Consider the following 25,569-nt stretch of genomic DNA (forward strand, 5'->3'; position numbering starts at 1 on the left):
CCGCCGCATTCTAAACTTGTTGAAGTTTGTTCAGAGTGATCTCAGGGGCACCCAGGTAGATTGCATTACTGAAATCTATTCTGGATATGATCAGTCCCTGGATTAAAAGCTTCCGAGATAGGAATGGAATCAGCGGCAGCACTTTACGTACCGATCGGAGGAGGCCAAAACAGACACCAGCTAGTTTGGAAGCCTGGGTCCTAAAGGAGAGATCTTGCTCCAGCCAAATACCCAGGCTCTTAATCTCGGTCTTGGGTTTGGGAGGGGATCCCAGGCAGCTGGGCCAAGCCGAGCCGGGGAGTGAGGGATTTTTCATTCCCATCAGCATTATCTCCGTTTTTGAGCCATTCAGCTTTAGTGCTGAATCCCCCATCCAAGAGTGGACTTTGGATAGGCAGGAATGTAGCACCTGGGAATTATCCGTGGTCTGTGAGAGGGCGAACACCAGATGGGTGTCGTCGGCATAGCTCACGATCTTGATGTTAAATGGAGTCACCACATCCTCCAGGGGGGCCATGTACACATTAAATAATGTGGGACTCAGAGAGGAGCCCTGAGGCACACCACAATGGAGGTGGGTGGATGCCGATCGTGCGCCCCCTTCCCAGACCTGGAAGGTCCGTTTGCTGAGGAATGACCTCAGCCATTTCAGCGCTGTCCCCCTCACTCCGGCATCTGACAGTCGCTGAAGTAACACTCGATGGTTGACAGTGTCGAATGCTGCACTAAGGCCCAGGAGGATCACTGCCACTGATCCTCCTGAATCCAAGATGCAGCGTACCTCCTCCGTGACTGCCAGCAAGGCGGTGTCAGTGCCTTGGCCCGGGCGAAAGCCTGTTTGGGAGCTTCTCAGCACACCGTTGGACTCAAGGAAATTGGATAGCTGGAGATTAACCAATTTTTCCGTGATTTTACTTAGTCCCGGGAGTAGCGAGATGGGCCTGTAGTTCGCCATGTCTAGGGGGTCTAGGCTAGGTTTTTTTGAGAGGGCTTTTACTATTGCACCCTTACAGTTGGGTGGGACTACACCAGCACCTAATGAGGAATTAATTACCTCAGTAATAGGCTCCACAATGGAAGGGGCAACCAGTTTGAGAATCCTCATGGGGACAACGTCCCAGGGAGAGCCACTCTTAATGGACAATAAGACTTTAAGGGCTTCATCCTCAGTGACTGGTCCAAAGGAGTTCAGGGTGCTCAGAGGTAAACCCTCATCCTCCAGGGGCTCAGCTCCTATGGTAATTTGGGGCAAGGTGATCAGAATATTTCAATTTTAGTGTGGAAGTACTCTGCTAGATCGTTACATTTGTCTTCCAGATTATCCGTGGGGGCAGGAGGTGTGGGGACCCTCAGGAGTTCTTTGACCACCAGGAATGTTTCTCTAGAGGAATTGGAGGCATTGCTGATTCTCTCCTCCAAGAATTGGGTTTTGGCGAGCCGGATGGAGAGCTTGTAATTCCTTATCGCCACTCGGTATTCAGTCTTACAAGCTACTTCCCAGTTCTTCCTCCAGGCACGTTCTAGTTTTTTACATGCCCTCCGCATTACCCTCAGCTCTGGCGTGTACCAAGGAGCGGTGCGCAATCTTTTCTCCTTTCTTCCTGCCGATCTTACAGGGAGGACGGCGTCGAGTGTGTTCGACATCCATCTGCAAAAGTCTGCTTCTGCCAGGACAGGGTCCTGCGCTAGTAGTGGGCGCGAGGCCTCCAGACTACGTGAAAAATTTTCCACTGATAGCCTGGCCCAGGGTCTTTCTGGTGCACCAACACTGGTGAGGGGGGTGCTCTCCGACTCGGTCTGCCAGGCCAAGGGGATCATAAGATGATGCGTCCATGGCAGAGGGATAGGGGGGGCTGCTTTCATGGTGGGAATGTTTGAGAAAATAGGCTCCAGCAAGTGGCCCTTGTTGTGGGTAGCCTCCAAATTTATAAGATCGGCCCCGCAGATTTTAAGGTCACGTTGAAGGGCTGTCGCCGACCGGTCTTCCTGGTCATCAAAATGGAGATTAAAGTCTCCCACGGTAATGAAATTTGTTGCAGAAGCGGCACAGACCATTACCGTTTCCATAAGTGAGCCAATGAAGTTGCCAATACTTCCTGGGGGACGATAGACTAGTAACCCCGACATCGCCACAGTGGGAGAGATTTGGAAGGAGAACTTGCAGCTCTCACAATCTTCCACCTCCCCTTTTTGGGCCCTGTATGCCAACGAGTTCTTATACAGAATAGCAACACCTCCCCCTCGACCCAGCGGTCTATCCTGGGTATGGATTAGAAAACCAGGAGGAAGGGCGTTCACTATATCCGCTTCTGAACCTTGCGTAAGCCATGTTTCTGTTAGAAACAGGATGTCTAACTCGTGTTCCAAAATAAGGAGGTTAACCTCCAGTGAGTGCCTTGGAAGAGATCTACAGTTCAAGAGAGCAGAACGTAGTGTATGTTTTGCCTCTACTTGATTAGGGGGATGACATAGTGCACAATAAGTAAAAGGTTCAGTGCCCCTCTGTATTAATGTACAGTGCGAAGGTGTCAAGGAGCGCGATCAAAGTAGTTCCGCACACGAATAAGTGAGTGCAGAACTTACTGAAATCGGCAGAATGCCTGGCCCTAGGCTCGTCTGGGCTCGGACGGGCGCAGACAGGCATGACTCTGGCACGACTCCGGCGCGGGTCCGGCGCGTCCGCAAAGCGCGTCCGCTGCGCGGAGTCATGGCCGCCCTTTTGCTAGAGCGCGTCACTCACCAGCCCTCACCCAATATGGCCGCCACAGTTGTAATAACCAGCCCTCGGCGTCTGCACTCGGCCGAGAGCTGTCCGGGGGCCGAGGGAGGGGGTAGAGGTACAGAGAGCAAAGGAGTGTCACAAGGGAAGTCTCTACACGCTTCTTGAGTCAAGCGTGCAAAATGCGAGCAATTTTAAAATTAATAAAAACGCTAAAAGTGCAAGGTGCTTAGTAAAGAGAAGAGACCTCCCGGCTTCCGCCTCAGGAGGGAAAGTTATCTGCTGGTTGTTAACACGAACACCGCCTCTCGGGACCCTTTATGCGTGCTGCTAGAGCGCGTCACTCACCAGCCCTCACCCAACTATGTTTTTTTTCCCTCGCTAGTCGCTACGCCCTTCACCACCTTTCTTTTTTCTTTCATCTCATCTTTCATTTTCTGTCTCGTTATCTTTCCCTCGTCTCTCTTTCCTTTCCCTCCCCTTTGTGTAAATTCCCCCGGTTTATTTCGGTCTTCTTTGTGTTTGTTTTTTAGACACGGAAAAATGAAGTGATTTGCCCAGAATCACAGGGTGCTGCTCAGTTTCAAAATCTGCGGCTCTGGCGTAAGACATCCTACGCTTTTATGCAAGAGAGCAGAATCCACTACAGATTAGACAGGGACTCTTTCCACTTGGCTATGATTTCTGTCGCTCATGTTCCATTTTTTTCTCTCATGCAATTCAATTTGAGAATGCTTTATTGACAATGCCAGACCGTTTAAAATTCACAAATAAGGATATACTTTGCATCCGATTTTAACAGCCCTTTGATGGTCCTTCAAACTGGAAGGTATTTCACCTCTTCTACCTCCCTTGAGTTATTATCAAAAAGCAGACTGCTTTGGATTTACGAAAGTGAAGGCTGGTGTCCCCGTTCGGCTTGTATTTGAACAGGATGTTGAGACGCCTTCCGGGGTGCCTGGCTTCTTGTTATTCACCCCCTCTCTCTCGCTCACCCTCTCTCTCTCTCTCACACACACACACACTCTCTCTCACACACACACACTCTCTCTCACACACACACTCTCTCTCTCACACACTCTCTCTCTCTCACACACACACACTCTCTCTCACACACACACTCTCTCTCACACACACACTCTCTCTCACACACACACTCTCTCTCTCACACACACACTCTCTCTCACACACACACACTCTCTCTCTCACACACACACATTCTCTTTCACACAAAGTACAGCCTTCTACCGCCACCACTCTACCACTCTCTCCATCAACACTCTACCACTCTATGCGCCACCACTCTATGCGCCACCACTCTATGCGCCACCACCCTATCTACCACCACCCTATCCACCACCACCCTATCCACCACTCTAGCGCCCACACTCTAGTGCCCACACTCTATCGCCCACACTCTAGCACCACCACTCTACCCTCCAACTCCACCCTCAAAATCCACCATCCAAATCCACCATCCAAACACTACTACACTCTCCAAATACACCCTCCGACTACACCCTCTAACTCCACCATCCAACTACACCCTCCAACTCAAAACTCCAAAACCACACTCCAACTCCTTCCTCCAACTACAAATCCACCCTCCAAAAACACCATCCAACTCCCCCCTCCAACTCCAACATCCAAATACACCCTACAAATCCACCCTCCAACTACAACTCCAGCCTCCAAATCCACCAGCAAGCTACAACTACGGACTCCAACTCCACCCCCAAAATCCAACTCCATCCTACAACTCCACCATCCAACTCCAACCTCCAAATCCACCCTCCAACTCCACCCTCCAACTCCACCCTCCAAATCCACCATCAAACTACACAATCAAACTACACCATCCAAATCAAAATCCACCCTCCAAATCCACCCTCCAACTCCACCCTCCAAATCATCCCTCCAACTCCACCCTCCAAATTCAGTCTCCAACTCCACCCTCCAACACATCCACTCAATGCCACAGCACCACTCAATGCCACAACACCACTCAACGACACAGCACCACTCAGCGCACAGCATCCCTCAACGCCACAGCATCCCTCAACGCCACAGCATCCCTCAATGCCACAGCATCCCTCAACGCTACAGCATCACTCAACGCCACAGCATCCCTCAATGCCACAGCATCCCTCAATGCCACAGCATCACTCAACGCCACAGCATCACTCAACGCCACAGCATCACTCAACGCCCAGCATCCCTCAACACCACAGCACCACTCAACACTACAGCACCACTCAATGCCACAGCACCACTCAACGCCACATCATCACTCAAAACCACAGCATCACTCAACACCACAGTATCACTCAACGCCACAGCATCACTCAACGCCACAGAACAACTCAACACCACAGCACCACTAAATGCCACAGCACCACTCAACACCACAGCACCACTCAGCGCACAGCATCCCTCAGCGCGACAGCATCCCTCAACGCCACACATCACTCAATGCCACACATCACTCAATGCCACAGCATCACTCAACGCCACAGCATCACTCAACACCACAGCATCACTCAGCACCACTCAACGCCACAGCACCACTGAATGCCACAGCATCACTCAGCACCAATGAATGCCACATCATCACTCAGCACCATTGAATGCCACAGCATCACTCAGCACCACTGAATGCCACAGCCCCCCACGCAACAGCACCCCACAACGTCACACACCACTCAGCGCACAGCATCCCTCAATGCCACAGCATCCCTCAACGCCAAAGCATCCCTCAACGCCACACATCACTCAACGCCACAGCATCACTCAGCACCACTCAACGCCACAGCACAACTGAATGCCACAGCATCACTCCGCACCACTGAATGCCACAGCATCACTCAGCACCACTGAATGCCACAGCATCACTCAGCACCACTGAAGGCCACAGCATCACTCAGCACCACTGAAGGCCACATCATCATTCAGCACCACTGAACGCCACAGCATCACTCTGTGCAACCATTCAACAACAACTGGTTCTAATATGTTGTCTCAATGTTTCAAGCTTTATTACAAACTAGCAGCCCGCCCCAGCGTTGCCTGGGGCAGAAAGGGGCTGGGGGCAGCATTTGAGGCTTGCGTGCACTTCTGCCCCCGGCCCCTTCCCGGCCTGTCCCGGCGCGTCCCGGCCTCCTCCTGTCCTGGCCCCCCCTACCGCCTGATCCTTACCTCAGCCGCCCGTCCCGCTCCAGGTGCCCCGCCCCCACAGGCCGCCACTCTCCAGGAGCCCCGCCCGCACAGGCTGCCACTCTCGAGGCGCCCCGCCCGCACAGGCCGCCACTTCGCCCAGCAGCAAGCAGGCAGTCCTCCCAGCAGGTCGCGATCTTCGGCACCATTTCCGGAAGTGTTGCCAGGGAGCGCAAACGCAAATGATGTCATCACGCAGACGCCGAGGCCGGCGCTACTTGCAAGGAACTACTTTATTTTTATTTCGAAATTTTTTAAACAACGTAATATTTTTTATTTTTAATAGCCTATGTCCTTCTGCTTGCCCTGAGGTTTTCAAAGATGTCTTTGGTGTTTTGATTGGTGCTGTACTTTTCGAGTTTACCTGGCTCAAAGGTTTGTGTTCTCTCTTTATAATAGTAGTATAGATGTCACAAAAAGATGTTAATATTTCACTTCTGTTCTTGGATTTTCATCACAATAAAATACACTGAACATAATCTTCCCAAAAGTTATTTACAAAAGTTTAAGCTATTGCGATTATAAATTACAATAACTTTTATTTAAATATGAATTATTCAAAAAATAAAAGCCATTGTTATTTGTAATATTAATACATCTAAGTCATGTAAATACAACACATATTGCATTACAAATGCTATAGGTGTCACGTTTGCGAAAGTTAAAACTATTGGCATTGTAAATGACAAAGCTATTCATTTTGCTATTTTCAAAACCAACACATAAATAAAAAAATTGTCATTTACAATACCAATACCTCAAACTTTCCTAATGCGAGACCTATTGCATTGAATATGCTTGTTATTAACATTGTGGTATTCTTTTATTAATTTTATATTTTGGCATTCTTTTATTATGTTTTACTAATTGTACCTATACAACACACAAATCACAGGTCTCCTTACAAACACTCTCTGTGAAGATGAGCGCCCATTATGACTGCACTCCTTGCTTGGAATATTGACAACGTGAGAGATCAGATTTGCATGCAAACTACGAAAAGCACCAGTGTGTTGTGCATGTGAAACGTTACGTCTGGGACCATTGTCTTTACACTGTACGTGGTTGCTTTCTGTGGTGACGGAGGTTATAAATCTCAATCCTGAGTCACAGCTGTTCCAGCGCACATTAAATGCCGCGTGCAGAGGAAAGAAAAGAAAACAAACGCACTGTCCTATCAACCGGTGCGGTACAGCAACTAATGAACAGCTTCCTCCTATGACCAATGGGAGAATGGCTTGCATGCTCAAGCCGGGAAGTGCACTTGCTCTCGCAGGTGTGCCGCACAGAATGTGCTGCTATTATCTGCTTTGACCCTAAGACCCTAACTGTGCCCCATGGCCCGCATGTGTCGCTGTCGCAGGCTGCAGCCATGGGCACATGTTACAGTTTAACCACCCGTGTCACTGTTGTCGCACATTCAGTAGACACATCCTGCAGATGTTCACGAGTTGGATATTTGATAAGCTGATTGAACTTTGCTTGACAGATTGAGGCTGGCAGGCTCGCTGGCATTTGGCAGGTCCCAGTTGGACTGTTGTGGAGGACTGAGTAATTTGGATTTTAGCAAGGTAACACTGTGACGCTGGTTTATTTAACTGTGTTAAGTGTAACTAAAATTGTTATTTCAGTATGCAGTTATATTTACTAACGTACTAAAAAGTAAGAAAAATACATTTCAAAGTGTTTCATGCGGGGAATGAGAATTATCAATATGTGGCGTCAGCGAGAGTTAAGTAGCGACTGATATCGTCTTCATTTATTCATAAAATCGGCGTTACACAGACACCATTCACGATGTGGGTTGAAAAACACGTTCCAGAACTTCACCTGCGCTCCACTGTATCTAAATATTGAATGCAAATAGATCTAAAGTAGAAAATGGTCTCAATCAATGTACGTGTCCTGGTCTTTGCTATGTAAAATAAAACACACATATATGTATATATATATATACGGAAATCAAGAACTGTAAAACGTGAAGTTCTTGCTTTAACTTTAAAGATCAGGACAAACAGTAAAAAAAAAAAAATCTTTGAAGCAATATAACTACACAAGGGATTGCGAACACGTTACTGACATTTAAAAAAAAGGAATAGTGGTCAATATAAGATGTTGTTCCGCTCAATTCTAGAGTATCTGTGGAAAAAGAAAAGTGTTCCTCTGTACGCTAATTTCATTAAATATTTTCTGGCTATTTAGATGGAATGCCAGTTGCAGGATGATAGTTGACAGAGCTAAGACCGTAGTTACTTTTGTTCAAAAAGCTCATTGGCATAAGCAATGACTGAGATCTGTGCATAATCTGCAGATCGCTTGTTCCTATTATAGAATGGTAAACTTTCGTCTCACGGTTCCAGACTCAGTCACACTGAGGCAAAAATTGAGTAATAGTAGTTGCATACAACAATACTTTGTTGCGCAGTATGTATGATAGAGTTATACAGGAACATACCTTTATTGATATAAACGATGAATCATTCTTTTTGGTGTAAACGTGTAATTCTTATTTTTTTACTGGTGATATGTTGTTAGTTCCAGAGCTTACCTGTTTGATGTCTAAATATAGTGATCAAAGGGTAATGGTGTAGAGTCGTTTCTACTGAAATTATGTGGACGTAGGCATGAGCGTTAAAAAAGCTCCAAGTGATGAGAATAATCTCTTCCCCCATGCAATTATCCGATTGCAAGGAAGAACAAACAGGTCCTTTGCTAGAGCTGTATGTATGTGATAGTAAAAGTCTTGGTGACCGAGAATCCCCACCCTAAAATAACAAATGTGTAAAGTATGGCCCTCATTTTGGGTAATATTTAAGCATAGACATCAACTCCAAGTTAACAACAATAAGAAACATCCGCAATATTAACCTGTCTAGCTTATAACTGCAAGTGCTTCTTCAGTCATTGATCCGAATAAGTATTTATACGTATCACACAGGCCAGGCACCCAGTCACTCTTTATTGCACTCAGGCATCCATTCATACCCCCATTGACTCATTCTTTGATTCACCCACTCAGCCATTTAGAATAAAAGACGCACGAACTCAAGAAGCCTGGGTAACAGAAATTAAAAGAATAACAGTAGAAAAAATGCTGCTGCATGGACAGCAGGTAGCCATCTTGGAATGGTATTATGCACAAAGTATGATTGTTTTAAAATTCGAACATAGCTGCATATTCTGAAGAACTTGTCACCTTGTTGGAACAGTAAAATAATAACACACTTTGCACAATACCATTTGAATATGGCTGCCCAGTAAACATTGCACCCAGTAGCCATCTTGGAGTGGTATTTTTAATGGAGTATCATTTTTGTACCAATACAAGACGGCTGACGTGTTGCTTCTATACGTAGTAGCCATCTTTGAGCCCTTTTTTGATGTTTTGATCACTCCACACTTAATCTTTCATAACCTTTTATTTACCCGAAAAGGTATGTAAACCAAATATGCATCCTCTTCTCCCAACGTTCCCACGTTTGTGATTTTATAGTGACCCTAAGTATGTATATGTACATGAAAGGAACTATGAAAATAGTTACAATACAGTGATAATTTTTAAACCTTTTTTCGACAATTCTGTTTATTAGGCAGTAGGCAACTAAATGCCCAGTCCGAGGGCAATACAGATTAGGACATGTCTGGCATACATCATCATACATTTTTGTATTTTCTTCTTCATCGTTGGTGTCGAAATTAAACCTCCAAACTGGTTTTATGACACAAGCATCAACATAACGTGGTACAGTCTGTATGTCTCTTTGCAACTCTTGTGAGAATAAGTTCAGGAGTACAATTCCAACCATTCACCATCAGCCATTCCATTTCTCCGTCACAGTCCACAATGCATTAAGGTTACTCATCTTGCCACATCCCGAAACGTCTACTCTTGTCCACACAACACCATTTGACTCATTCGTTGAGGTCCTAGTCAGTCGATGACACACTCATAATTATCATGGCACAGTCCCGCGCATTTTGTGTACTCTCTCCCTGTGTCTGCATATCCTGCTGGGTTATTTCTTCCAGAGTAACATGCAGGCCTCCCAACAACGTAGCCCAGAGGTCCAGATCTTCCTGCAGCTTATCATCCGAACGATTAACTTTCATATCATTGATCCGAATAAGTATTTATACGTATCACACAGGCCAGGCACCCAGTCACTCTTTATTGCACTCAGGCATCCATTCATACCCCCATTGACTCATTCTTTGATTCACCCACTCAGCCATTTAGAATAAAAGACGCACGAACTCAAGAAGCCTGGGTAACAGAAATTAAAAGAATAACAGTAGAAAAAATGCTGCTGCATGGACAGCAGGTAGCCATCTTGGAATGGTATTATGCACAAAGTATGATTGTTTTAAAATTCGAACATAGCTGCATATTCTGAAGAACTTGTCACCTTGTTGGAACAGTAAAATAATAACACACTTTGCACAATACCATTTGAATATGGCTGCCCAGTAAACATTGCACCCAGTAGCCATCTTGGAGTGGTATTTTTAATGGAGTATCATTTTTGTACCAATACAAGACGGCTGACGTGTTGCTTCTATACGTAGTAGCCATCTTTGAGCTCTGAGCCCTTTTTTGATGTTTTGATCACTCCGCACTTAATCTTTCATAACCTTTTATTTACCCGAAAAGGTATGTAAACCAAATATGCATCCTCTTCTCCCAACGTTCCCACGTTTGTGATTTTATAGTGACCCAAAGTATGTATATGTACATGAAAGGAACTATGAAAATAGTTACAATACAGTGATCATTTTTAAACCTTTTTTCGACAATTCTGTTTATTAGGCAGTAGGCAACTAAATGCCCAGTCCAAGGGCAATACAGATTAGGACATGTCTGGCATACATCATCATACATTTTTGTATTTTCTTCTTCATCCTTTGTGTCGAAATTAAACCTCCAAACTGGTTTTATGACACAAGCATCAACTTAACGTGGTACAGTCTGTATGTCCCTTTGCAACTCTTGTGAGAATAAGTTCAGGAGTACAATTCCAACCACTCACCATCAGCCATTCCATTTCTCTGTCACAGTCCACAATGTATTAAGGGTACTCATCTTGCCACATCCCGAAACGTCTACTCTTGTCCACACAACACCATTTGACTCATTCGTTGAAGTCCTAGTCAGTCGATGACACACTCATAATTATCATGGCACAGTCCTGCGCATTTTGTGTACTCTCTCCCTGTGTCTGCATCTCCTGCTGGGTTATTTCTTTCAGAGTAACATGCAGGCCTCCCAACAACGTAGCCCAGAGGTCCAGATCTTCCTGCAGCTTATCATCCGAACGATTAACTTTCATATGTTACATCCCTGCGCCACTGTGCGACTAAAGAAGCACTAGTGCCCATGCACCCAATAGCTACTCTTCTCTTGGCCAGCACCAAGACGAGCTGCAGGAATTGTTGGATTGCAGAGGGGTAAAATGTACTATTCCTACTCCCGTCAGTGTAACAACAGGGTAAGTGTTGGATTGTGGAGGAGTAACATTTACTATTCCCACGCCAGTCAATTTAACAGTAGGGAAAGTGTTGGATTGCGGAGGGGTACAATTTACTATTCCCACTCCAATAAGTGCAACAGTAGGGAAAGTGTTGGATTGTGGACGGGTAACATTTACTATTGCCATTGTAGTCAATGCAATAATAGAAACTAACAAATAACACAACATAATAAAATAATTTCAAAGACATAGTAAACAAATAAAAATATAAATATATTAAAAAATATTGTATTAAATACATATTATAGTGGTGAATACATATCATAAACAACTACAAATATTATTATAAATAATATACAAAAATATTTTTCATGTAAATAGATATTTTTATTTATGAAGTATTTATTTATAAAAATATCTCTTAAATAATTTTCATTTAGTTACTTTCCACCATATACCCCTACAAAACCCACACCTAAAACTTAACTTTAAAAAGAAAAGTATTTACACTATCAACATGAATATTTATCAACAAACTAATTAACATTAATAAAATGTAATTATTATTAAATATAACTAATTTGCTTCCCACAATATACCCCCAAAACACACAACACACTCCTAAAGATTTACAAACAAATAATTACACATTAGAAAATTAATCATTTAATAATTAATATCAATAAAAAATATTTATTACATAATTAAAATTAACCCACCATATACCCTACAAAACCCACATCCCACACCTAAAATTTAAATAAAATAAAAAAATTAAACAATTAGGAAAATAAATTATCAATAACATTATTATTATTATTATTATTGTTAATTAAAATATTAATTTACTTCCCATCCTGTACTCCTATTAACCCCACAACCCTCACCTAAAATAAAAAATACACAATTTACATAATTATCCCTTATAAACCCCAAACCCCGCACCTTAAAAAAAGACACTATCAGCATAAATATTATTAATTTAATTGATAATTAATTAACAACTAATCATTAGTTAATTAAAATTAAATTACATCCCATCCTGTACCCCTATAAAACCCACACCTAAAACATTAACTAAAAAATAATTGCAAAATTAACATAATTATCAATTAAATAAATAATATTCATTTAAAAATAATCATTAATTTGTCACAATTAAATTACTTCCCACCCTGTACCCTATACCCACAACCCACTAAATTACAAAAAATCACAAAACTGGATTAAACTAAATTTAATAAAGTACTCAAAATGTAACAACTATATCAAAAAACATAAACACTAATTTTACAAAAAAATTACATCATATACATTTAAAATATATACTAAAATACATAACAATAATTAAAAAAACGAAATTATAACCAACTGTATTTTTGTTAACTATGTTAATGACTTCAGTATTTAAAAAAAATGATATTACTTACCTTAAATTTGATATCCTTGACAATGATATTCTTGCTGATGATACTACCATATCACAACATTTTTGACTCAATATTTTGGTAAGTCGATATTTTGTACTCAATATTTTGTCTGAACACCCCAAGGAAGTGGGCCTGTGGGAGCCATAACTTAACATATATCATTTTAAAAATCATAACCGTTCTCATCCTTTATGGGTAACAGTCATTTACCCACAGTGTTTTGACCACCCCACGTTTACGATGGTTAACCTCTGCCTAGGTACAAGTATACTTGCATACTGTAAAGGCAACATAACAACCCCTATAGCTGACAAATTACCACATCCGCCAGTCTGTGAATCAGTATTTTCCAATGGGGTCGGCTGCACCTCCTCCGCCTGACTGTCCTGTATGCCAGCCGATTCAGGGACAATCCTCAACACATCAGTAAATGTGCCGTCTTTCTGAATCTCAATCCGAGCTGCAGGCGTGTCCTCCAGTGACCACTGTCCCTGGGACATACTCCATTTAGCTATGCTTCTGCGCCCTCTCCTTCTGTCCCAACCAGTCCTCCGTCATCCTCTCTCCTCAGCTGGAACTTTATCCCAACGTTCGAGCCATGCCCAGGCATCTTCCGGGTTATCAAAAAAGTGAGTTTTACCCTGGGCGACCACTCTCGGTTTTGCGTGGAACAAACACATAAATGGGAGACCCATATTCCGAAGTTGTCGCTTGACCTCTACAAATGAGTTGTGACTGTACTTCTCAGGTATAATCCAGAAAGATGGAGTTAGAACTACTTTCATATTGCAGTGTTCCCGTTGTGCGAGCCGCCTTGAGGATAAAGTCCTGATCAATTCAGTTGAAGAACCTCACTATCAGTGCTCTTGAGGGAGCCCCATGCTGGGGGGGTACAATCAGTGCATGGTGCGCCTGCTCTACAGCAAACATATGGGTCAAACCCTCAGGCTTGAGGGTGGTTTGAATCCGATTCTTCAATGGATTCCTCCGAGTCTCCCTCCACTCGGTCCGGGAACCCCACCAGACACATGTTACTACAACAAGATCTTCCCATCGCATCTTCTGGTCTGCCTTCCACCAAGATTGTGAAGAAGAGTTCAAGTTATTAAAGCAGGAACTCGATGCAGCTCCCAATCTATGTAGGTTTGATCCCACCATAGAATCTACTTCGATTACCAACGTAAGTATCAAAGGGTTGAGAGCAGTTTTGATGCAAGGTGAAGGGAGAGGTATGAAGATCATCATGTTTGCTTTGAGAAGTTTGAAAGGACCAGAACAAGGTACTCTGTGATTAAGAAGGAAGCCCTGGCAATTTATTGCACTGTGAAGAAAATGAGGACTTTTTTATGGGGGTGTGAATTTGAGCTTAAGACGGATCATAATCCTTCAAGAGAAATTTTCCACAGGAAGGGTATTGATGCTTTGTCAGGAAGAATTGCCAAGTGGGTAGTAGCATTGCAGGAATATGATTGTTTGGTAGAATACATACCAGGAGCCAGAATTGTAGTGGCTGATGCATTATCTCGATTGGTGGATAATGCAGAAAGAATGGAGGGTGGAGATGAAGATTTTGAACACGAAGAAAGTGTATGTGTTATAGAGGGTAATGCAATTTCAGAAGAAGACTGGAGGGAAGCCACCCGCGAGGATGGAGTGATACAGCAGTGTTTAAACTGTTGACGTCAGGGTAGCGCAAAAAAGAATGTGATGATAAGGAAACTCTGACATTTCGGAATGTAAGAGAGTATTTTGTTATTGGAGAAGCAGAGACTCTTATTTAGAGGAACAAGGTTAGTTCCATCATTGATATTAAGGAATTCCTTACTAAAGTTGGCACATCAACGGCACCAAGGGATCTCAAAGACTGAAGGAGTGGTTAAGGACATCTTATTGGTGGCCAGGGATGGACATGGAGCCAGAAAGGTTAGTAAGGGAGTGCATACCGTGTATGAGGAGTAACAAAGTTCTAAAACCCAGAGTACAACCCATGGTAGTGCGGTAGTTGCCAGATGGTCCGTGGGATGAAGTTGCTTTAGATATTCTTGGGCTTATTCACTCAAAGGCAGGGTCCATGAATGTTGCTGTATTGATTAATTTATTTTTGAGATGGCCAGAAGGGACTTTCACAAAAGGGGTAGAATCCAAGCATTTGGAGGCATTTTTTGAAGAACTTGTAAGCTGGGAAGGTATCCTACGTGTTTTGCTTGCAGATAATGGGGTCCAGTTAGTTTCAAGGGAAATCAAGAAGTTTCTAGTGGAGAGAGTGATTAAACTCAAGAAATGAGCTTTGTATCACCGAAAGGCCAATGGAGTAGTAGAAAGATTCAACTGAGTGCTGAAGGAGACCATCAGGATGGCCAAGGATAATACGGATGAGTGGAGGGAAGAAGTACAAAGCAAAGTAGATTTGTATCAATTAACTTTGCTTTGGTCACAGGGAAGTGTCCTTTTGAGCTTTTCAGAAAAAGAATAGCCAACTGTATGATGACTCCTTTGTGGGTGAATGAGAAGTGCAAGGAAAGGAGAGGACGTGCGTAGACAAAAGAGGAAGATAGGAAGGAAAGGGAAGGGAAAAGGCTGAATGAAAATTTTGCATTCCACTGGAACTTCAGGGTAAAGAGGATTCCGAAGGGAATGTGATGATTGCATTTGGAACTGGAACAAGGGCTGGAGAGGATGGCTGGGATGCAGCGCCAAGAAACCGTCCGGTGTAAGCCGCGCTTTACAAGAATTTTTTACATTACATTTTTACATTACATTACATTACATTTTCCTGTAACATATCTTGATAAAGATCATCAAAATTAAATCCTTCGCCTGTGACTCATATACTAAGGAAGGAAATCACTTTTTAACATATACACAGCAGCATCGTCATGAGAGCAATTTTTAAAGCTTGCAGTTACCCTCCTGGGGATCTTTTCTCTGAATAACGGATGCTTATTATTGTCATCTCAAACATACTCATTATATGTACAGAGACCAATGGCAAATGCATGGTCCGTGGTGAAAACCGATAACAAGCCTAATACTGTTCAGGATTGGGGAGGGGTTTGGGATGGAAAGAAAGTGAAAGATCAGACAATGGAAGTTGGGCACCTAACCTTCAAAGGTAAATCTTCTCCATACAATGTGTGGCCTAGTAGACTTGATTCCCGACGTTTCATGCTGTGTTATGATTGGCTTAATCTTTTTTCAGTATAAATACACCAGCACAACAATGATTGAATGCTAAAATACAGACAGAATAACAAAGAATCATGCATGACTCTAACAAAACTTTGAAGAAAATTGAGTTAAGAGACAAAATTTGGGGTAGGTTGTCCAGTTAAAGAAAGTACCAAAAAGGAAATTGTTGAACGACTGAGAGTAGAGGCAGATTTGTAAATTGTAATTGCATTTATATAGCGCTTACTACCCCTGACGAGGAGTCAAAGTGCTTTTTCGGGAAGTAGCACGCTACTCCAGAACCCAAAAAGGATTAGTGGTTAATTGGAATACGGAAATATTACATTAATTTGAGCGGTGGACATGTTAGTCGGTTATTTGGTTTGAAAAGGATAGTGGTGGAATAGAAAAGGGAAGGGTCTAGAAGATTTGTTTTTTTGGAGCTCATAGCTATAGGGGGATGTTTCGAATGGGAGATGAATGGGGAAGAGTCAGAGGGAAGGGTTTAGAAAGGCTTGTTTGGGAGATCTGAATAGTAAAAGAGGTATGACATGATGCAAGGAGGGAAGAGTCTAGAAAGTGTTATTTTGGGCATCTATGAAAATAATGGGGTTTGTGATGAGTGAGAGAGTGTGGAGGTAGTTGATATATTGAGAGGTATAGGGGGAGAAATAGGGTAGCGCATTGGAAAGAGTAGTAGAATGAGGTTTGAGATGAGTTGGAGTGTAGGTAGAGGATATATTTAGAGAGCTATAGGGTGAGATATAGGTTAGTGCATTGGAGCTGCTTAACTAGAAGGAAAGTAATAAATATAAGGATACATAAGTGCATGGAAGGTATATGTGTATAATGAAGGTAATATATGTAGATTTAAGCTGTATTTAATAAACTCAGACTTTCAAGTGTTGCTGTACTTCAAGTGATATTTCTTTTTGTAATTCAATTGTTAAGCAATTGTAGATAAATATTTATGATAAATAATTTACTTATTTATGCTGTCACCTATGTACATTTTAAGCATAGAATAATATAACCATAATTAATATGTACATTTGTTAAGCCTAACTAACGAATATCTATATATTTTTAAAACATAATTAATATACACCTTTATACAAAGCAATACACATATGTAGGTTCACATCTATAGTCCAATTACATACTTATATACAGAGGGATATGCTGTATATTTATGTTTGAGTATGGTGGTTATGTGGGGACGAGCCAACTCTTGAGTAGTCTTCTGAAGATAAGGTAGTTAACTGTGGATCTTATGTTTTGAGGTAAAGAGTTTCATTGTTTTGCTGCTTGAACAGAGAAGGTTGTGCCACCTATGATTTTTTCTTGTATGGTGGGATTCTGAGGCGAGGTGTCAATCTAGAGTGGAGGTTCCTTTGTTGAATGCATTTGGTGATTTTATTCCTGATGAAGAGCGGTCCTGCTCCATGTATCGCTTTGTTTAGACAGAACAAGAGAGATAGTCGCCTGGACCTTGTGTGAAAATCCCAGGTGGGGAAAGATGTGTTGCAGAGTTTTTATAGCAACAAAGCTTGAGCTTGCTAATTTGCCCACTTGGGCATTCATTGAAAGCTTGGAGTCTTTGGTAAGTCTGAAGTTTCTTACTTCCTTTGATACTTTAGGTAGGGTCTCCAAATCATCAGGCCAGCCGGTGAGTTGGTCATCATTTTTCCAATCGCCACATGTGAGTATTTCCATTTTGGAAGCATTTAATTTGAGATGGCTCCATGTCATCCATTGATCCACGGCTCTGAGACAACTGAAAATGTGTGAGTTTCCAGTGTCTTTGGGACTTTCCAGTTCAAGGAGTATTTGTGTGTCATCTGCATAGTTATGGCATGTTGGGTGAAATGGATTGATCAGTTCCGGTAATTACTTCATGTAAATGTTGAAGATCATAGGTGAAGATTCTTCTTAGTGGTGTGGCAGCAGAGGCAGTTAGAAGAATTTACTTGAAGGTTAGTGATGGGCACGGGTCAAAAGGGCTGCCGACAGGCCTACTTGCTCTGACTAGGTTCATAAATTCATTGTGTGAAATTTGTTGGAAGTAGTGGAGAGGCTGGGTTAGTGTACTATCTATGGATTGTTGTTTTGGAAAAGGGTTGTGCTGGTAGTTTATCTATGTTTTAAATCGGAGTCCAACTTGTCTGCTTTGGTTGTGTAATGCTTCTATGATACACTTCTTCGTGGGTTTTGAGCTAGCTCATTATTTCCGTCTGCTGCAGAGATCTGTACCTTACTAGCCTGTCCAGGGACCTATTTCAGTAGGACCGACCATGTCTTTATCTTTACAATATAAGTTTATTTGGCAATAATATTTCCATATTTTCACACTGACACAATTGTATTTATATATCCTACAGTAATGCTCAATAATTCAGCTGTCATTCTGCTTCCTGTAGGTGGACGCCTCCGTTATCATGGTGCCAGCAGCCTATATCGATGTAACAGATTTCAGTTTTCTTATGGCTGCTCTCTGCATCGTTTTCGCTCCGCTTTTCTGGAATGTGGTAAGTTGAGCACATCCGAGAGCTTAAATGCCGATAATGGTTTGAATGACGAGAATCTTGGGGCGGGTAATTATTTGTGTTTGAATATAATTTATTTATTTTGTAACCAAAATGTCCTTTTACCGGGAACGTCTAAATGTTAATTACCATTAGTGTCGATATCGGCACCCCCCGCTTAGCAGTAAATAGTCACGCTGCGCAAAATCATACAGTCCACACAAGTTTTTCTTGGGAAAAGTTTGCTGCAGGTTTATTACATACAAGGAGTATGCCAGATTGGTGGGTTAACTTACGAGCGATCCAAGGGCCGGGAGCATTGACTCACCTAAGCTGCCCTGCCCACCTGATGAGCCAACTGCACTGTGGCCAATCCAATCGGTGTTACCATTTTGTGGGGGTTATACCCCTTACATATCATGGACCACCAGTCCATACCTTTTACTCACACCTTTTTAGGGGCAGAGCATAACCAGGCAAGCCCCCGGTTGCTCATGCTGACAACAGCCTGAGGAACTAGTGGGGCACTGTCGTTCTCTACCAGGGTCCTGCTGTAAAGACTTGTGGGATTTTGGCATTATGCACCCTTATTGTGCTCCTGAAAGGGTACCCCTCCTACCAATCAGCCTCAGGATTGCCCTTTAAGTCCGCCGTTAACTTACGGGCGATCCAAGGGCAGGCAGCGGTGACTCACCTAAGCTGCCCTGCCCATCTCGTGAACCAAACTGCACCATTGCCAATCCAATCGGTGCTACCATTTAAGTGGGAGTTATCCCCTTTGCATATCGTGGACCACCAGTCTATACCTTTTAATCACACCTTTTTAGGGGTGTAGCGTAACCAGGAAAGCCCCCCTTTGCTCAGGCTAACAACCGACCGAGGGACTAGGGGGGGCACCGTCACTTTCAATCAAAGTCCTGCCATCAAGACTACTGAGATTTTGGCATAATGCACCCTTATTGTGCTCTTGAAAGGGTACCCCATGTACCTTTCCCCCTCAGGATTGCCCTGTAACTCCGCCTGCAACACAAATGAATACATTAATACATTCAATTCATTAGCTAAGCCCTCATGCTGGCACACAGGGTAAGCGGTTGGGAGGGTTACATTGTGTCCCGCGGGGGACAAAGAGGGTGGCCAGTGGGTGGGGGCAGGTATAAATACCTGTCCCAAACCCACCACGCACCGGAAATGACACCGAAGAGGCGCCAGACCCGAGGGGAAGGACTCCCACAGGAGGAGGTCCCTGAGACAAGGCGCGGGGAGGTGCCTGAAGCTGCACTAGGGGGGCGCCCTCTTAGGGTGCCCATTGTGTGCGCCGTGGGCAGCCGCATAGTGCCGATATTGGCAATCCCAACCGCTTAGCAGTAAATAGTCGTGTTGCACAAAATAATACAGTACACACAAGTTTTTGTTGGGTAAAGTTTACTGCAGGTTTATTCCATACAAGGAGTATGACAACAAGGTGGGTTAACTTACGGGCGATCCAAGGGCAGGCAGTGGTGACTCACCTAAGCTGCCCTGCCCACCTGATGAGCCAACTGCACCGTGGCCAATCCAATCGGTGCTACCATTTTGTGGGGGTTATACCCCATACATATCATGGACCACCGGTCCATACCTTTTACTCACGCCTTTTTAGGGGCAGAGCATAACCAGGCAAGCCCCTGGTTGCTCAGGCTTACAACCGCCGGAGGAACTAGCGGTACGCTGTTGTTCTCAACCAGGGTCCTGCTGTAAAGTCTTGTGGGATTTTGGCATAATGCACCCATATTGTGCTCCTGAAAGGGTACCCCTCGTACCAATCAGCCTCAGGATTGCCCTGTAAGTTCGCCACAGCCCGGGATGTGGCTGCCGTCATATCCAGGGCCCCCATCCCACCATGGCAGGCTTCATAACCTCCTGCAACGTGTGATAACCAGTCCTTCTAGCTGGGCACTTCCCATCTACCTCTGAAGTTTCCCAGTCCTTCTAGCTGGACAATTCCCATCCACCGCTGCAGGTGTACCCCATCCCTATAGGGCAGAGATACTCATAGTACGGCCCGCTGGCCGCTGGCGGCCTGCCTGGCCTTCATTGGTGACCCGCGGACCTTGTTACAATACGAGTCCTTCCCATTAAGTTTAAACAGAGAAGATGGCCGCAGGAGCATACCTAGTGAATATGTATTCAATACGTATTCACAACGTTTGCTCCTGCGACCATCTTCTCTGCTTATGCCGGCCTCTGATTGGCCTGAACCTCTGTGATGTCACACCCGGCGCGAAGCACAGGCCCTTTAAAAGTCAGCTGTAACTAGCGCTTGTACAGCTGACTTTTAAAGGACCTTTTAAGGAGCTTCCTGTGTCCGTGGTGACGACGTTGACGTCCCCGCAGCCCCGGAGAATCTTCACTGCAGCCGGAAAACTTTCAGCGTCAGGTAAGTGTAACCGCTAGCAGCACTATGGGTCTTTCCACCTTTTCCTTTTGTAACTATTGTCGTTTGTATTTTGTTTGCTTTTGATGCATGCACAATTGTCACTGTTGCCTCATGTAACGTTTGCTTTTGTAACATGCCAATTAGTAATTTTCTCCTGCTGTAACATTGATGTTCCTATTGTGCGCTGTCCTCCTCCGAAGCTGCGCCCCCCGCTTGCCCCTCCCCTATGTGTGATCTCTCCGTATACTTTGGAATTCATGACTAGCCAAGATACAAAGCGTTGTCACTGAGAATGCTGTTTGCATGCATTTAAGGAACCGTTGCCTCCAGTTGCTGAGACTGAATGTCTGACATAATATCGACAGACAGAATATCGAAATACAAAAATATCGGAGCAAAAATATCGACATCAAAAATATCGGAATCCTATCTTCATAAAGGTAAGTACAAAAATATCGAAAAAATAATATCGTAGTACAAAAATATCGGAATCAAAAATATCGTTTTTTAAAATTTATTAATAATAATGCAAAAATAATTTTAAAATACATATAATTTTACAAATATTAAATAAAAATATTAAAACAAAATTAAAACTAATACATATACATTTAAAATAAATAAAACACTTAATAATTTAATGTAATTTTTTTTAATGTTATTTATTTGATTTAATGTAATATTTTTTTGTTTTTACCCTGTACCCCAAAAACCCAAAACTGACCCTGAACCCTAAAAATATCCCTGTACCCCAAAAACCCAAAACTGACCCTGAACCCTAAAAATACCCCTTTACCCAAAAACTGAAAACTGACCCTGAACCCTAAAAATATCCCTTTACCCAAAAACTGAAAACTGACCCTGAACCCTAAAAATACCCCTTTACCCATGAACTGAAAACTGACCCTTATCCCTAAAAATACCCCTTTACCCAAAAACTGAAAACTGACCCAGAACCCTAAAAATACCCCTTTACCCAAAAACTGAAAACTGACCCTGAACCCTAAAAATACCCCTTTATCCAAAAACTGAAAACTGACCCTGAACCCTAAAAATACCCCTTTACCCATGAACTGAAAACTGACCCTGAACCCTAAAAATACCCCTTTACCCAAAAACTGAAAACTGACCCAGAACTCTAAAAATACCCCTTTACCCAAAAACTGAAAACTGACCCTGAACCCTAAAAATACCCCTTTACCCAAAAATTGAAAACTGACCCTGAACCCTAAAAATACTCCTTTACCCAAAATTAATTAATATTATTTAATTACCAATTAATTATTAATTAACAATAACAATAAAGTAAATATATTAGCACATTAGCTGTAATTAATTTAATTTAATAATTATTATTTTTCCCATTTAATTAATTAAGAATAACAAAAAATTATATATAAAAAAATACTATAATTAATGTAATTAAATAATTAATATTAATTAATTACCAACTAATTAATAATTATAAATATGTACAAAATTATATTAATTAATTAACTAATTAATATAAATTAATTACCAATTAATTATTAATTAAAATATGTACAAACATATATTAATTAATTAATTATTATTAAATTACTTCCCACCCTATTCCCCTATAAACCCATAACCCGCTACAGAACATATTTATCAATTAATCAATTAATTAAAATTAATTAAAAATTATTTCTCAATTAAATAATTAATAATTCCTACTAATTAATAATTAATTTAACATAATTAAATTACTTCCCACCCTATTCCCCTATAAACCCACAACCCGCGACAGAAGTAAAAGACAATATTTAATTAAATTACATTAAAAATAAATAATAAAACATTAAAAATACAATATAATATACACTAAATTTATTAAAAAATTTATATTAGTAACATCGAAGTTATTTATTTCGATATTATTGACATCGATATTTAAAACTTCGATATTACTGATATCATACTAATATCGATATTAAGACTGTCGATATTACTTACCTTCGATATTTTGTCCCATCGATATTTAAACTTCGATATTTTTGTATATCGATATTTAAAAATCGATATTTTGTCTGTGTACCGCTGAGACTATGGTAGATTCCCTCATGCTGGATGGTTTGTCCTCAACAGTTATCTAGTTTGCTCTGAAACTCTCAAGGCATCCCGGAATTTAGTTTTACAAACATTTCCGATTGGTTTGTACACATGCATGATTTCTGTCGGCTGTAGTTAAGAGATGTGATGGTCTGGCCACTGCATCTCTTCGGAAGAGAATCTGCTTTCCTATGAAATTGTTTTTTACAGCCCGTTTAATAATCGTGCAAATCGAAACCCTGCATTTTAATAATGTTTGTGGGAATAGCAATAGCTGATATTTGTAAGCCTTTGTGTGTTTCTACTTTCAAATTCAGTTTTCTGTAGCAGTCAATAATTAGACTGTTATCTTTGGCATCTTATTTCGTTAATTTCTTATTTTAAAACAATCTTATTGTATGGTGTCATGATTTATTATACTAGTTAGAAAAAAAATAAAGACCTCATGTAAACCTTTAGCGCGGCAAACTGGACATGAAGTGTATGCATGAGTAACATTTTTTGCAGAGATTGTTACTCTCTATCAAACATTTTGTTGTATTAGTATAGGTGCCAAACGTCTTAGGCTTGACCAGGTAATGTACAACTCTAAATCTTCCATCTCACTTTCATGATTTCATTTTGACTGCAAGAGTCCCATGAAATCGCACCCCTGCGACCCAGGTGACAGACTTTTAGGACATTTGGTAGAAATTCTACATCATGAACATCCATGGGTACCTGAACCTTGAACTTCACATAATGGCTACATAGAGGAGTATGAAAGACTAAAAAAAAACCTTGGAGAGTTACAGATTGTATATGATGTTTATATTGTATTGTTTGCCCCTTTGGCAAATGCAGAAAGCCAATTGACAGGAAAATATGCAAGATTTTTCAAGAACTTGGGAAATACTGTTGTATGGTGCAGTGCAGTTCCATCAGAAGAGTGAGCCACACAAGAGACACTTTTGTTTTGGCATCTTGTCTTTGCGTTATTATGGAGGGAGGTTTGAATCGCTATTGTCCAGCCCACCTGTTTCAGGCTGGCTGCATTATCCTCGGTTAGTCAGCAAAGTACACATTGGGGGGTGCAATTCTTGCCTATGGTTTTCAAGATGGAAGACCTCATGGATACTTGAGTGCTGTACTTCACAAGCAGAATCCTCACTATTTGTATATGTCCCGCTGTTTGTGTTTCTGTGATGTTCTCTCCCTCTTGTGCTTCTCCCACCACCACCACACTTATGATGCCTTCTCTATTACCCACAGCCTGACATCTGTGGTTCTTTATTGTTTCACAAAACAAGATTCATTGTTTTATTTACCACCAGAAGCCGCATCCCACTATATTGAATTCTTGACTATTCTTTTAAGATGGAAGACCTCATGGATCTTGAGTGCTGTACTTCAAATGCGGAATCTTCACTATTTGTATGTGCATGTTCCACCAAAGTCAAAGGGGGCTTTGGTGTCATTCTCCAGACATGCTCCTGTCTGACAGATATACATGATAGATTATTTAGGCTACCCTATAGGCATCTTGGTAGCGTGTGCTTTCCTGCTCTCTCCCGCCTGCTCTGTTGCTCTCTCTCGTCCAATTGGGATGTTTTGCTCTTTCTGGCCACACCTGACTTTGCCCACTGGCCCAATCTTCTGGTTATTCCCGCCCTCTGATTCTCTGCTCACTCTACTAACCCCCATCTGAAACCTGGCCCCTCTCCTCGCCCATCCCCTCTATACAGGCCTGACCATTGAATCTGAGCCTTTCATATTGCTTTAGTTTGACAGCTGCTCCACACCAAATAGCGCAGGACAGATTAGCTCCTTCCATATGTGTTTCGCCTCTGTATCCTTGTATTGTGGGTCCTGGCGTGTCATGCCTTTCATCCATCTGAGGTTGATAAAATGAGTTCGGTAGCAATAAACATCTGTTATTCAGCGCCAAGATACCTATGGGTGAACTTGTGCTTGTATATACGTGTGCGTGCATGCCATTTATTTCAAATCCCTATTGAGTAACACATTTCATGCATAAACCACTGGCTTTAGGAAAGCCACCTGTTTTCCATATACAGGTTTACCCATTACTTTGTATGTTTAAACAAAACATTACTTTGCTGTTGCTCAAAGATCTATTGTGAGAAGTGCTGTTGGTCCATCGGTCGTGACGTGGTGTCTGTCCAGCAGTCGTGACGCAGTGTCGGTCCATCGGTCGTGGGGTGTGTCGGTCCATCGGTCCGGGGGCGGTGTTGGTCCATTGGGCATCTGGTGGAAAATCTGATTCCTGGTCCTTGTTACTTGTTGCATAGTAACAAACTAGCTGGAGAGCTCCGCAATGGCCTACAGTCCAGTTTCCAAGCCGTGCAAACGACCCAGATCGATACAAAGCAAGCGCATGACCTTCCAGGAAGCATTGGAAGAAGAGTACTTATTTGTAGAATGTCCAAAAGAAAAAGCCACCTGTTTGCTTTGCAAAGAGAAAGTAAATGTTCTTAAGAGGTATAACCTGGAACGGAACTACAAAACGAGGCACTCTGGATACACTGCGAACTTCCCACTGAACTCAAACCTG

The 25,569-nt window shown here is 42.4% G+C and overlaps 1 protein-coding gene across 1 annotated transcript in view; it reads left to right on the forward strand.

Annotated features, from left to right (window-relative positions):
* The first annotated feature begins 7,159 nt into the window (after positions 1-7,159).
* Positions 7,160-25,569, forward strand: part of PEMT (phosphatidylethanolamine N-methyltransferase) — a 1,361,155-nt gene continuing 1,342,745 nt past the window's right edge. Inside the window, exons 1-2 of the mRNA XM_086940850.1 lie at positions 7,160-7,503; positions 18,419-18,526. Of these exons, the coding sequence (XP_086796976.1) occupies positions 18,437-18,526 (90 nt within the window). The 5' untranslated portion in view covers positions 7,160-7,503; positions 18,419-18,436. The remainder of the gene's footprint in view (positions 7,504-18,418; positions 18,527-25,569) is intronic.

This window comes from Lissotriton vulgaris, chromosome 10, assembly GCF_964263255.1.
Source record: "Lissotriton vulgaris chromosome 10, aLisVul1.2, whole genome shotgun sequence".
Classification (NCBI taxonomy): Eukaryota; Metazoa; Chordata; class Amphibia; order Caudata; family Salamandridae; genus Lissotriton; species Lissotriton vulgaris.